This window comes from Pan troglodytes, chromosome 4, assembly GCF_028858775.2.
Source record: "Pan troglodytes isolate AG18354 chromosome 4, NHGRI_mPanTro3-v2.0_pri, whole genome shotgun sequence".
NCBI lineage: Eukaryota > Metazoa > Chordata > Mammalia > Primates > Hominidae > Pan > Pan troglodytes.
Genome location: NC_072402.2, coordinates 60,538,911 through 60,552,774, shown reverse-complemented (window position 1 = coordinate 60,552,774; position 13,864 = coordinate 60,538,911). Strand labels below are relative to the sequence as shown.

General features: G+C 37.5%; 1 protein-coding gene across 3 annotated transcripts in view; it reads right to left on the bottom strand.

Annotated features, from left to right (window-relative positions):
- ARL15 (ADP ribosylation factor like GTPase 15) overlaps positions 1–13,864 on the bottom strand; it is a 429,148-nt gene that overhangs the window by 224,493 nt on the left and 190,791 nt on the right. For all 3 annotated transcript variants that reach the window (XM_054684369.2, XM_054684367.2, XM_054684368.2), the window contains one exon: positions 4,702–4,910. In XM_054684369.2, the coding sequence (XP_054540344.1) occupies positions 4,702–4,910 (209 nt within the window). The remainder of the gene's footprint in view (positions 1–4,701; positions 4,911–13,864) is intronic.

Below are 13,864 nucleotides of genomic sequence, written 5' to 3'. Positions count from 1 at the left end.
CTACACATACAGAAAGCAGTATTAAATTAAGCTAAGCATTTTACACGATTTAAACACTGCTTTGCATTTTTTAATAAAAGATTTGTCACATGAAGTCAGAGAAGATACTCAGTACTTCATAAAGCTACCAAAAAAGAAATGATCTGTTATCAAGCAATGTAAATATAAAATAATTTAAACTATAGTTTATTATCTAGAGACACAGATTGCCCAAGAATTTCAGTCTTTCAAAACTCTGTCTGATCCTTTGTAGAAAGGAAAAAAAGTACACAGTGTAGAAATAATCACCTATAAATAAGTAGTTATAATTAAATGTGATAGTTAAATACCATAGAAACATACTAGCACCCTCTTCCAGAAGATGCCTAATACTAAAAACTGAAAATTAAATAAACTCTTCGTGGCACAGAGTAATGAATGCATTGTTCAAAAAAATCTGAATATTTATAACCAAAATAAAACATGGTCTAAAAAACCAGTAATGTTTATATCATTACAAAAATACTTGCAAATACTTTTCTCGCATTTATATTTTGTTTTTCAAACATAACACAAAGTTCTATGCACGTCATAATAACAAACTGAATTAAAATTGCATAAAAATTGAGAAATGGCCTGATCACAAATTTTAACTTTAATGTTGACACCCTAATTTGGAAGCTGTATTTTCCTGTGTTAATGAGCCGTGGAACAAATAGAGTCATTCAACCTTATAATTCTGCCTCAAAACTCTGTTTCACAGTCTTCATATTTCTCAATTAGTATTTGCTTTAATAGAAAATATTCAACAAATACTTAACACTGTACTTTTGATATACTATTTCTGAAAAAGTTAAATACTTTTGGATTAAGGATATAGACAAACATCAAATCAGATGACATTGCTAGAAAATATAGACGGTTTCATGTTAACAAAACGTGTTCTTTTATAAGACACAATGTCCAGTAAAATGAAAATAAGATTTTAAAAACCAGGAGGTAAAAGAATCACAATCAGCAACTGTGTAGAAGGAAAATAGGATTACATTTATTGGCTACTATATCAACTTAACTTCTCATAAAACCCTCCTGATCTATTAAATAACTTCAGAACTGAAGTATGCTGTCCTATGGGAGTTGTAAAACAAATTAGATACAATTACAATTCAATACAAATGAGAAACCAACCTATTTACCCTTAAGATTTCTCTCATTTTATAGCTTTATCATTTAAATTAGATCAGAATTTTCCCTAATGTACCAAGTGGGCCACTTGACATAATAATAAATTTTTCTCGAATGCTTTCTATAGAGAAAGATAGTTGATATGAGTAAATTCTGGAATTCACCTCCCCAAAGTGAATACAACAAACATCTGTTGCAAGAATTGCTTGGCTTTCAGACAGTATGTAAAGGGTATTCTTTTTCCTAGAGTTTTGCTGTTGTTGTTGTTTTTTTAAGCTTGTTTAAAAATACATGTTTTCACTATCAGCTCTCAAGACATAAAATCTTAAAATTCTGGTAAGTTAAACCCAGGTCATTACCAGGTATATTACAGAAAGAAAAAATATGTAATGTACAAGACTCCACTTCCTTTTGAAAGGGCAAGAAAATAATTGGGCATGTTGCCCTCTGTCTGTGGGTTACATAGTAATTTTAACCATTGTCTTCATTTCTTAATTCAGTGCTCCACACAAACATAGCAACACTCATAGTAGGGGAGGGGACTACATATACAACTTCCTTGTGATTTTTATTCTCTTTGGAGTCCCACTGATAATTTGACTTTCTCTTTTGAATTTCACTGGCTTCTCCCCACTTCTAAAGTCAACAGTATCCAGACACACTCATCAAGCAATAGTGTGTTTGTAAAGTTTCACTCCAGTGACAGGATAAATTATTGCACATTTTCTGCATTAAACATAAAATGTAATAATTTCAATGGAGTGAGAAGAAGAATCAATAGCCTTTATGACTGATTATCTTTTCTACCTGAATCAAAGTTTAGTGCTTTTTGGTAAGTTGAATGCATCTTCCTTGATTCTGACAGATCAGAATTTTGCCTAAAATTCACAAGTATTTTGCAGATTAAAATACCATCTTTTTAGCGTTGGTAAATTCCATAAAACATACAAAAATTAGCAGGTGCAAATGAGTAAGAATGCTTATCAGCAATAGGGCACAGGATGTGCAACACCTTTAGGAAAGAGAGAATAAAAAGACGACCGTTATCTAAATACATTTCTAGTAACACATGACTTTGCTCACTTTTCAATCTTCTACTGCCTCTTCTATAATACCAATGCCTGCTCCCAATGATTTTAAAGTTATTGTTTACAAAATGTTTAAGATTCAATTCCACAACTCCATTTTTATGCCAACAATAAGGTACTGATTTAATTCTTAAAACATTCCTGAGAGCATTTCAACAAGGCACTTTAATACAGTACACAGAGAAACTTCTCTGTCATCAAGAAATGGGAAAAATCTAGGATATATCCTTTTCTTTTTAGGCCAGACCCAAAGTAAGTATAACCATGTCACTGTGCTTCCATAAACTTCAAGACCTATAATGGAATTAGCCCATGTATCCCATTAAAGCAGTCTAAAGTGTAGACACGCACCTGTATGGTATATATTTATTTAATCATGGGGAAAAATGCTTTACTTAAAGCAGTCCCCATATTGGTATTATGCAAATTCCATTACAAGCAAAAGTTTTGAGAAAAGTAAATTTAAAATGGATACAAATAAAAAGGAAACTCAAAGCCACATATGCTCCAGTATACACAAGTTTAGAATCATTTTCAGACCATATCTATGACAACGCTACATTTATAACCATCAGTCTTACTGAAAGATGAATCACAAAAAGAAGGAAAAAGATATTTGCTCTTTACCTAGGAAAGACAGCCAGTCAACACACACAAGGAATACTCAGAAGCAATTAATTGCTAAAAGCTTCCTTTATTCAATGTGATCATCTTTCATTCCTATGGAGGGTAACCATAAGTCATATGTTAGGTTTAAAGATACATTACTTTCAATTATATGATGTCTAAGGAAAACAGATACACAGGTTCATAACTTTAAAAGCAGAAAGAAAAGAAAATCTTTTTTCAGATATTGCAAATAACTTGAATAAAGTTATCTGAAGTTAAAATGGCACTTATATCTATGTTTTATCAATGTGTATATGTATTATGTATATATTACATACACACATTATACTGTCTATATGTAGTAGTGTACACATACATATTACCAGATTTTTTAGAATGAATAGCTGAATAACAATGCATTCTCAGCAAACGACCTTATAATCATAAACTACCCTTCATTACATACTATTATATCTACTCTATAGGCAGAAAAACTGATGCTGAGAAGTTAAAAGATTTACAAACTAAGGTCTTAAAAGCACATTAGGAGACACCATCATTATAATGCTGAAGATCTTCACATTAATGACTTTCTGAAAAGATTTTTATTGCTGTTTTTTACTTAATTACTTAATATTATCTATAAGGTATTTTTCAAACTCTATTCTTTAAAAGGTGCTACGTACTTAATGCTGAATGAGGCAAATAAAGTGAGACATGAGCTCTGTCTGTTGAATAATGGGTCCTTGCCTTTCTTTTTTTTAAACTGTGTTTCTAAAATTTGAATAAAAACTCTATTTATATGGTTCTTCTACTTAGGTGTTTAAACTTCAAAGTAAATTATCCAAATTAATCCTATTAACTTATCATAATAAATTGCATTATTCTCATTTTAGAGGTGAGAAGCCAGGCACAAGAATAGGCTATCTGCCTTGGGTCACACACTAAGTGTGAGGGAGGTCTGGAGTTAGAACATGTTATGTCCTTGGCTCCTCATTTATTTTTCAGGCTGAAAGGCAAGATTGTTCATATTAATCATCTCATTCCAAAATCACTTGAGGAAGCATGCAATTTTCTGAAGGAGAGGGGAAATCATATCCTGAAAGTTACAAGTATAAAGGAATACATCAGGAGTTTTGATTTCACTGTACTTACGTTATAATTCACTATAATTTAAGTTTTAAAAACTATTCACATATCTCATTACTGCAGTACCATGAATCAGAAGCTCTATTGGCTGAGACTCTATTTGCCTAGAATTAGTCTCATGCTTTTATAGGAGAGATACAAGCTAAGAAATAAAATTAAATGAGGAAGATAAACATTGGTTCCATGTTAAAATGTATTTGATGGCATGGAATTTGCAAGACAAGACATCAATTTTCAGCCTAGCAGATTACAGAATAGGATCCATTAATCCTAGTCAACACTGAACACTTCAGAGGAACAAGAACATGACACCTGAAGGCGAGTAATGCATGGAAATACTCATGATATGTTGCTAGAAAAGCTGAAGAAGAGAATGAACTAAGTCCACAGGTTAAAACAACATTAAATAACCAGGCCTTTAGCCCCTCAAAATAGATGAAAAATATAACCAGAAACATCTTTTAACCATTGCTAAATAGCTAGAAAACTCTGTGCTCTCCAAGTAGGGTTAGGTATGTAAACAAGTGCTAACAGATTGATATAGGCTTTCTGCTTCCTATGAAAACTAAGGTTTCATGTTGAAAGCAGCATAACCAGCACATTCCTAATTACATGCATTTTTCCAGGTTCCAACGTGGCAGCAAAAGTACAAGCAAGGAAGACAAAGAGTTGTCATGTTAATGAGACATACCTCTTGTACTGAGCGAGCTGCTGGCTTGTCTTGATGATTGGCCAATATTAAAAAGGGTAAAGTGCATAACTGTGGATGCTGAAGAGCTGAGTGCAGCTCATTTCTAGCAGCTTCTAAATCATCCTCTGAAGAGGCACTGTCTAATACAAATATTACCCCTTGAGATCCTTGGTAGTAGCGGCTCCAGTATTTCCGGATGTTATCAGCCCCTGTCAAAAACAAAACAAATTTTCGTTTTAAAAAGAGCTTTCAGCAACTGAAAAATGTTCCCAACAGTAATTCCTACTGGAAACCAATGTATCTTTTAAAAATTAAGTGCTAAACTCTGTGGTATGGATTAAAGCAGGAATTTAGAAAAGGCAGAAATCACAGTGGATGGGAACAAAGAAGGCAGTAGAGCCAATAGGTAGATTTGGCCTTGAAGGAAGACACAAAATCCAAGCCATTCTTAATGACTTTTATATAAAAATGTGTGTGAGAGAACCAGGATAAATACTTCCTAGACTTAAACTCAAAAGGATATTTTCAGACTTTAATCATCTCAAATGAACTACACTCTCTAAAAATTGAGACTGAACCTGTCTCAGAGAGCTGCATGGCCTAGACATCCACCAACGCTTCTTTCCAAACCATTAACATTAGCTTGGTGATACTTTTTTAACAGAACTGCTTGCTGATCAGGACAGCCTTGTTTAATTTCACCTAGGGAGTTATTAGCACAATAGCTTTGTGTGTCAAAGTGCTAAAGTTTGTGAAAAACTAAAATCATGGCCTTTGATACAATTATATGATTCTGTTTGGCTTCATAACCCATGAGGAAAAATAACAGACAACAGGTGTACACTTATGATCTCAATGAGATAAGATGTTTATTAAAACAAACAAACAAACAAAAAAACATATGGAGAGGCTGGGTGCGGTGGTTCACACCTGTAATCTCAGCACTTTTGGAGGCCAAGGCAGGTGAATCACCTGAGGTCAGGAGTTCAAGACCAGCCTGGCCAACATGGTGAAACCCCATCTCTACTAAAAATACAAAAATTAGCCGGGCGTGGCGGCAGGTGCCTGTAATCCCAGCTACTTGGGAGGCTAAGGCTGAGGCAGGAGGATCGCTTGAACCCGGGAGGTGGAGGTTGCAGTGAGCCAAGATCGTGCCACTGCACTCCAGCCTGGGCAACACAGCAAGGCTCCATCTCAAGAAAAAAAAAAAAAAAAAGCAACACCACATGGAGAGTCTCATCAGCCAAGGCATGTCATGTAGTATTCCTCTTTGTATTTCCATTATATAGCACAACATCTAACTCAAAGTTCAGTACTGGAATAATGAAAATTGAGGGAATGAGGGAGTAAAATTATATACTAATTAAGCTTTACAAATTTGAGACTAGAACAAACTCTAGAGATGATTTAGTCCAACTCTCTGAGGAAACTGAGGCAGACAGAGGTAAAGTAAGTGATCCCTTGTCATGTATCTAATAAATCACAAAATTGGGATTTGCATGAGTTAGCAGACAACCTGCCCAGGGAAGGCATAGGCACTTCCCATTACATCATGGTGACTGTTTTCATCACTTTCATTCAAGAATAGGAGGGGCAACATGTGTGCATGTGTAGGAAAGGGGTGCTACTGGTTATATAACGACAATTAGATTTCAAGGAATTTCACCAATTTATTGCATATGATCAAGTCCTAACCAGTTAATAACTGTATTTCAGTCATCCACTGAACATCTAGCTCCTATGTTTGACATATTGTTATGTGTTAGGGAAACAGTGGGGACTGCAGGTGGTGTGCCCTGGCTGGCAAGGGTCACCTGTTTGCTTCTCTTCCCAACTCTGTGCTCAGTGACATCCTGTTGGTAGCTTGAAATCAATCAGGGTGAAAGCACTGTCACTATGGAAATCAGCAAATCCTACATATCGAGTCCTTTCCTCTCCCAGAGAGCCAACACACCACTGATGACACTGAGCAGCTTATATTTTCTGGGAGAAATAGAAAAGAAAACTCAAAGATTATAATAGAGTACAAGAAAGTGCTGTCATAGAGGTACTCATTAGGTCCTCTGGGATCAAGAGATAGGCATTTCATCCAAAGTGGGGCAATTCTTTTTTAATTTCATTTTTTAAATTTGAGATGGGTTCTCGCTATGTTGCCTAGGCTGGACTCAAGACTCAAGTGATTCTCCTGCATCAGCCTCTTGGGTAGCTGGGACTAAAGGCACATACCATGGTGCTCGGGGCGGTGGGGGTAAATTTCTTGAAAGAATAATATCAGTAGCCAAACAGCTCTCATTTATTAAACACTTCCTATCCTCCAGGTACTAAGTGTTTTAAAAAGAAAAGCTCATACAATTCTTACAACAATCTAAGGAGAGAAGTATAATTGACTAAGGCTTTGAAACTAATTTTCAGGTCCTAAAATCTGTGATTTCACCATTATACTATACAAAAATAACTAGGTATATATTTAATAAGAGGATCAAGGACATTTGATGTTGAGTAATGTTAAGTATGTGAAGACATGGGATATGAGCAGGGTTGATGCATATCAAGCAGGGTCCAACTAAGAAAACAAAACAAAAATAAAGAGGAAATTTAAGCCAGAGATTATTTAATATAGGGAATTCATTACTTAGGTGGTGGTGGAACTAAGGAAACAGCAGGGGTACTGAGATAAGCAACATCTTAGGTCCGGTTCCCTAGACGCAGAGCCTGAGACATCATTTCTCGTACACCCGATTTAGAGGGAGTGCTGTCAGGAGAAACTAGAAGTGAAAGAAGTAAGCTAGAATGGGGGAAGAAGCTAGGCAAAGATATTGTTTCAGAAATCTAGCCTCAGCTCGATGCGATGAGGAACTCTAAAGCATGGATTGAACCACAGAAGTTGTCTAGTCCAAAGGCAAGGGAGCTGGGCTATTACACCCTTGTATAGTCATTAGCCATCCCTGGGGAGCAGGAGGGGGTTGGGGCATGATCTCATAATCTCCCAAACATATTTGGTTGGGGCAATTACTGTCAGCCAAGGGCAGGCCTCTGGAGAAGAGTACAGGTGTGAGTCATTAGCAGCCAATACCCACAGCAGCTGGGAGATGGATGCACTGGCCCAGGAAAGGAGATCTGGGTAGGATACCAACAGCATCTGCTACAGGCTACATCCAGACACTATCCATATGCTTGAGAACCATCCATAAGCTGGAGGGACAAAACTGGAGGCAGTGTTACTTGGTGGTAAGTGTTTAAAACAACAAAAATAGTGTGCATGTGTATCTGTACACAAGCTTGTTATAAATTTCACTAACGTGAAGGATGTGCAGCGCACAGTTTTCATTGTAAGACTCAATGCAGCATGCTTTATTGTAAATTCCACATAGCCAACTAATGCCCACAGAATGCTTTCATTGAGTTTCTATCCACAGCCAACTAATGGCTGCAATTGACAAACTAGTGTAGTTCTGACATGAATGGGGGCTGCTCAAAGTGTTTTACGTATATTAAATCACTTACCCATGACAGTCTAATGACTATCATGAGGTAAATACTGTTATCAATCTCATTTTATCAACAAGGAAACCAAAACACAAAACGATTATGTAACTTGCCCAAGGTTACACACCTAATAAATATATTTAGGTCTAATGTGATTGAAATAGAGATCATGGACTAAAAAGGCCATGAGGCTAAATAAAGAACTATATTACCACATAAGCTAGGAGAAAAGAAATGGAACCCTATTGGAACAAAAGGTAAGTTAATGCCCACATACATTAATGGAAATATGTCCAAAAACATTTCCCAACTGGTTAATTCAATGGATAGTTATTAAGTACCTATTCCATCCATACAAGTCTCTGAGCTAGGACCTAAAGAGATATTTAGAAAGCCATTATTCCTCTTAACTGAAACCATCAAATCCTGTAAAGTAATACAAATTACAATGAGGCCTGCAAATATAGCAGGCAGAGCAAATACATCCACACATTAGATGGTGTCCAGTGAGTCAGGTATAAAGAGAATTTGGTTGCATGTTTTAATAGAGCTTGTCCCTTGGAAACACACAGGACACCTGGAAATTCAACTTGTGCTGTCAACTCTTTCAATGAGAAACTATGTTTTCATTGGCCACATTTAGGAGTACATATGGTACCTGCAAATAGTGAGACACATACACACACACACACACAAACCCAAAGAGAAATACCATAACTTTAAAAAATGTCCCTTATATGACATAATGTATGAATAATATATTAATAGTGAAAAGATCATTTTCTTTAATCTCCTGCTACAGTCTTGTGCCCAGTCTTAGCATTCCTTTCATCATCAACGCTGAACTTGGAATTCTAAATTCCCATTTTGCCTTCTGCACATGGCTTTGGTCAGCAGCAACCTAACCCATACTGAGACCAGGGCACTTCACCAGCAACGAGGTGAAGAGTGGTATGTGGTTGTTCAGTCCAGCTTAGTGGGCCACGGTTTAATTACCAGATTAAAATAAGAAATGGCTGTGTCATCAGCCCAGCTGCCAGGTGCTTTGAGGAGTGAGCCTAACTGGGAAGGTTAGGGACACCTGTCTGATGCCCACATTCTCAACCCCCAAACCAAATCCAAAAGAAGTAACAAACACAGGAAGTGACATCTTACAGCAGGCTAAGGCCACTCTTAGTCTAGTGACTGAAAATGCCATACTCTGTGTGTAATGTTGGATGCCGTGTCTTCCCCTTCTCCGCAATATCCATCTTAACCATTCTTTACAGCCTATGGCTCTTAAACAGCATGCTTATTTGAATAGAGCATTCTGTCCCTTCCCGTTTCACTGGAGCCTCTCATGTTTTCTGGGAAGCAGCACCATGTAGTGGAAAAGAACACTTGGTCTTTGGAGTCAGATAATCCAGAGTTCTATAGATCTGCCACTTATATGCTGGACTTCAAGCAAAATGCTTGTCTTCTCTGTCTCAATTTCTTCTTCCATTAAGAGGCTAATAAAGCCTAAAGGGTTAAATGAGATGATGTCTATAAATACCTTACACGGTTAGATACAATGTGGTATGTAGGTGTGGTAGGGATGGGTGATGACTATATGTTGATCATCTTTTATTTCCCATGTTGGATATTCACAGCAGATCTCACTGTAGTCTGGGGACTTTGATTTTCTCCAGCTCAACAGTAACCATTGTCTTTTTGACTCTTAGTTTTTTGACTGCAATTGCAACATAACATGGTTAAAGAGCAAACTCAAACCTGGTCTATGATTTGTACATTTAGATTAAAAAGCAAAGGGGTAGTCCTAACAGTAGTGGGGCTGGGTGAGGGTGTTGCCAAATGTCCTAATTACCCAACATCCAATGTTGCCTCACAAAAAGTTGGAATAAACCCTTGGGAATGTAAGCTCATCAGGAGGGCCAAGCAGCAGAGTCTGGCTCAAGGTACCACAATAAGAGTAGAGGCAGAACGCAGGAGCATAACAAGTCCTCATTGTATAAATTCATTTCTGTGGCACACTACAGATGTTAACAACATCCTCTCATTATTTATTAATACATCCATCCAACAGATATTTACTGAGCACCTGGCACCACCCTAGGTGCTGAGGAAACAGCAGGAAACAAAACAGACAAAAATTTCAGTCTTTATACTGCTCACAGTGCAGCCAGCCTATCATCATAGAGGTTAAAAATCCCAGGTACTCATCTGAACAACTGGGACCTAACAAAGGTCTGCAAAGGTCTGTGGAGAACCTCTGAAAAAGACTTAGCTCCTCAGTAAAAAGAGATGCCCAAAGAGAGCCACTTCTCTTACAGTTTTTACATTTTATTGAGTGATAAGCTGAATCTTGGAACAGCATCAGCCTTCTAGCAATCTTGAAGGAGACATATCTACACACTGAGGATGTCAGAATAGGAAAAGAGAAAGAGCCCGGGTCCTCGAGCATATCCCTGAGCAGCAGAACCAACCACCTACATACATTATAAGGACTCCTTATTATGTGAGCACAGTAAATGCCTATTACTGAAGCCAATTTTAGGAGAATTTGCAACCAAAAAGACGCCAGGTTCCCTCATGTTAAATTAAAAGGCTATGAATAGGTTCCTTAGAGTAGTTCTTTGAAAGATGTAACCAATGAGTTTGAAAATAGGGATATTCATTCAGGAATCAACAATAAAAACAGGTACTCAAAGTTATCCCTGTGGAAAATCTGATCTCTAGACCACTGCTGTCCCGTTGAAATTTTTGCAATGATGAAAATATTCCACATCTGTGCTTTCCAGTATGGTGGTCACTAGCCACACATGGCTATTGAGCACTTGAAATGTGGCTAGTGTCACTAAGAAACTGAATTGTTTGTTTCATCTATTTAAAGTTAAAACACCACATTGGATAGTGCCACTCTAGACATTTCCATAAGTGACTGCTGACATAAGAGACCGCTAGAAACCACTAAGACAGGAGCAGATACAGAGATCTTATCCTGTCTTTGAAAGGAAGAGCACAGGGCCTTGCTGGTATAGGAGGGGCTATCCAACAGTGGGTTCCCAGAGGGCAGTTGCTGAAGGACTTTGCAACAGGCCAACCAAGACTGCTGCCAGCCACACTGTGGTGGCAGAAGAGTCAGGATGAGAAGCTCAGCTGTTCTCCTCTTTCCATCATCTTACCACAGTTTTAAAAAATTAAAAGTAAATAAGAATAAATTCCTTCTGGAAAACTCAATGGGACTGGAGACCCATAAACAAGCCAATTTTGGAGAACTTGAATTGTAAATGGGTATTCGAATCTTAGTGAATGTTGTAGCCTTAGAACACAAGTTACCTCAGCAGTATTATTAATACTTTAAGAGGAATGCTTCCCAACATGGGAGATGAAAAGGAGAAAGAGAAAAGCAATAGTTTTAAATTCTTTTTAAACTCCTCCCACCTACAAAACCTCAGCCTTTTAGATTGGTGATTCTTTGGACTTTTTTTGGTCTTTTAAACAGACTCAATCTTTTTTTTTTTTTTTTTTTTTTTTAATAAACAACTAAAAATTCAGGCAGGACTAAGACATACATATCTAAACTCAAATTTTTATTATGGACTTTCCCACCCACACAACAAAACAAGCCAAAATACAGGCAAGTAAGTTAAGCCCTCCCACTAAATAGTCAATACAAAGTTTAAATATATAAGGATTTCAATCTAAAGGGAGATGTACTTTCCTATTTCACTTTTCAAACAGTCAAAAAACTAAGAGTCAAAAAGACAATGGTTACTGTTGAGCTGGAGAAAATCAAAGTCCCCAGACTACAGTGAGATCTGCTGTGACTATCCACATGGGAAATAAAAGATGATCATCCCTACCACACCTACATACCACATTGTATCTAACCGTGTAAGGTATTTATAGACATCATCTCATTTAACTCTTTAGGCTTTATTATCCTCATTTAATGGAAGAAGAAATTGAGACAGAGAAGACAAACATTTTGCTTGAAGCCCAGCAAACAAGTGGCAGATCTATAGAACTCTGGATTATCTGACTCCAAAGACCAAGTGTTCTTTTCCACTACATGGTGCTGCTTCCCAGAAAACGTGAGAGGCTCCAGTGAAACGGGAAGGGACAGAATGCTCTATTCAAATGAGCATGCATGTTTAAGAGCCATAGGCTGTAAAGAATGGTTAAGATGGATATTGTAGAGAAGGGGAAGACACGGCATCCGACGAGGTTGGGGGGGCAGCAGAGCATAACCTTGGAGGAAATTAGGAACAGGTGGATTATGGGGCACAGTGAGGAGAATGAATGTGAAATAGAAAATCTGAGTTAGTGACAAGTAAATGGCTAGTGTGAAAACAGAATATGGATGGCTTCGTAAGTCAGGCAGAGTGTCTCGATTGGATTCAGCAATTAATAATTATTATAGAGTCCTGAGAAAAACTACCTGAGGTGGTTTTGTGTTGTTTAAGGACCCTGTCTCCCACTCACTGCCTGTTAATACTTACGTTGAACAGTACCATCCACCCATACCTGCACTTCCTCCAGGTCCAAACTGCCAAGCACAAAGAAATACCCCCCACACTCCTGAATGTATGGCTAACTGCAAAACCTAAAAGATTAGTTTAGTAAGGTATTTCTATATTTATTAGAAATCTACCATAAGAAAATGTTGTGAGAAAAGAAGAAAAAAAAGTTCTTCCTTCCTCCAAAGGCTAGAAGATAGTCAGCAAAGGAACCTTATTTTGCCTTATTTTGAAATCCCCCAGTACAAACAGTTTGAGAGATGACTATGAGAAACACCAGTGGCAGAGTGGAACGTAAAACAGAGAAAGAGATAATAATGCACAAAAGGAGGGTTTATCAAGCCAGAGACAGCTGTGGGTAACAAGAATTTAATCTTGCTGGAACGCTGGGAGCTATAGCACAGAATAGATGCTAGGGGTGAAGGGGTTGGGTCTTAGCCACTTCTCCCGACTCTGCCCCCTCGCCTATCAGTGGTGGCTTGAAGGCTGTTGCCCAAAGCACCCAAGCAAAGCAAACTGCAGTAGTCAGAGACCCCCCACTCCCACCCCAAAGGCACAGGCTATGAGAAGGCTTCTGATACCCACAGAAATGGAGTTACGACTGGGACACCAACAGGGCCTCCCTCAGCTACCCAATGAAGAGCATTAAGTGTCGCTTTAGGCTGTTTGACTGGGTGGTGGCTCTATAGCAGAGGGCACAAAAAATACAATCCTTATTATTGGAAGTAAAAACTAAGACTTGGTTTATGTAACATCCATATACTTAGCAGAAGACAGCCAATAAGTCTGCTAACGTTAAGCAGCAGTTCTGAAAATGTAGTCTTCAAGACCCTTTCGGAAGGCACAGGAGATCAAAACTATGTTAATAATTATACTAAGACATTATTTGCTATTTTCACCTATGGTACAAAAGCAATTGTGAGTAAAGGTGACTCAGCACCGACAGAAGTACTGGCAACAAACAAGTAGTCACTGTACTCTTGATTATCACATACTTGCAGGGGCAGAAAAAGCCAGTTTCACCCAAGAATTCCCTTAATACGGCAGTAAAAGTTATTATTTTATTAAATTAGCTCTTAAACACACCTTTTAAAATATTCTATGTGACTAAATGGGAAGTAAGCAAAATACATTTTTGCTACATACCAAAGTAGACAGTTGATTTGACAATAAGC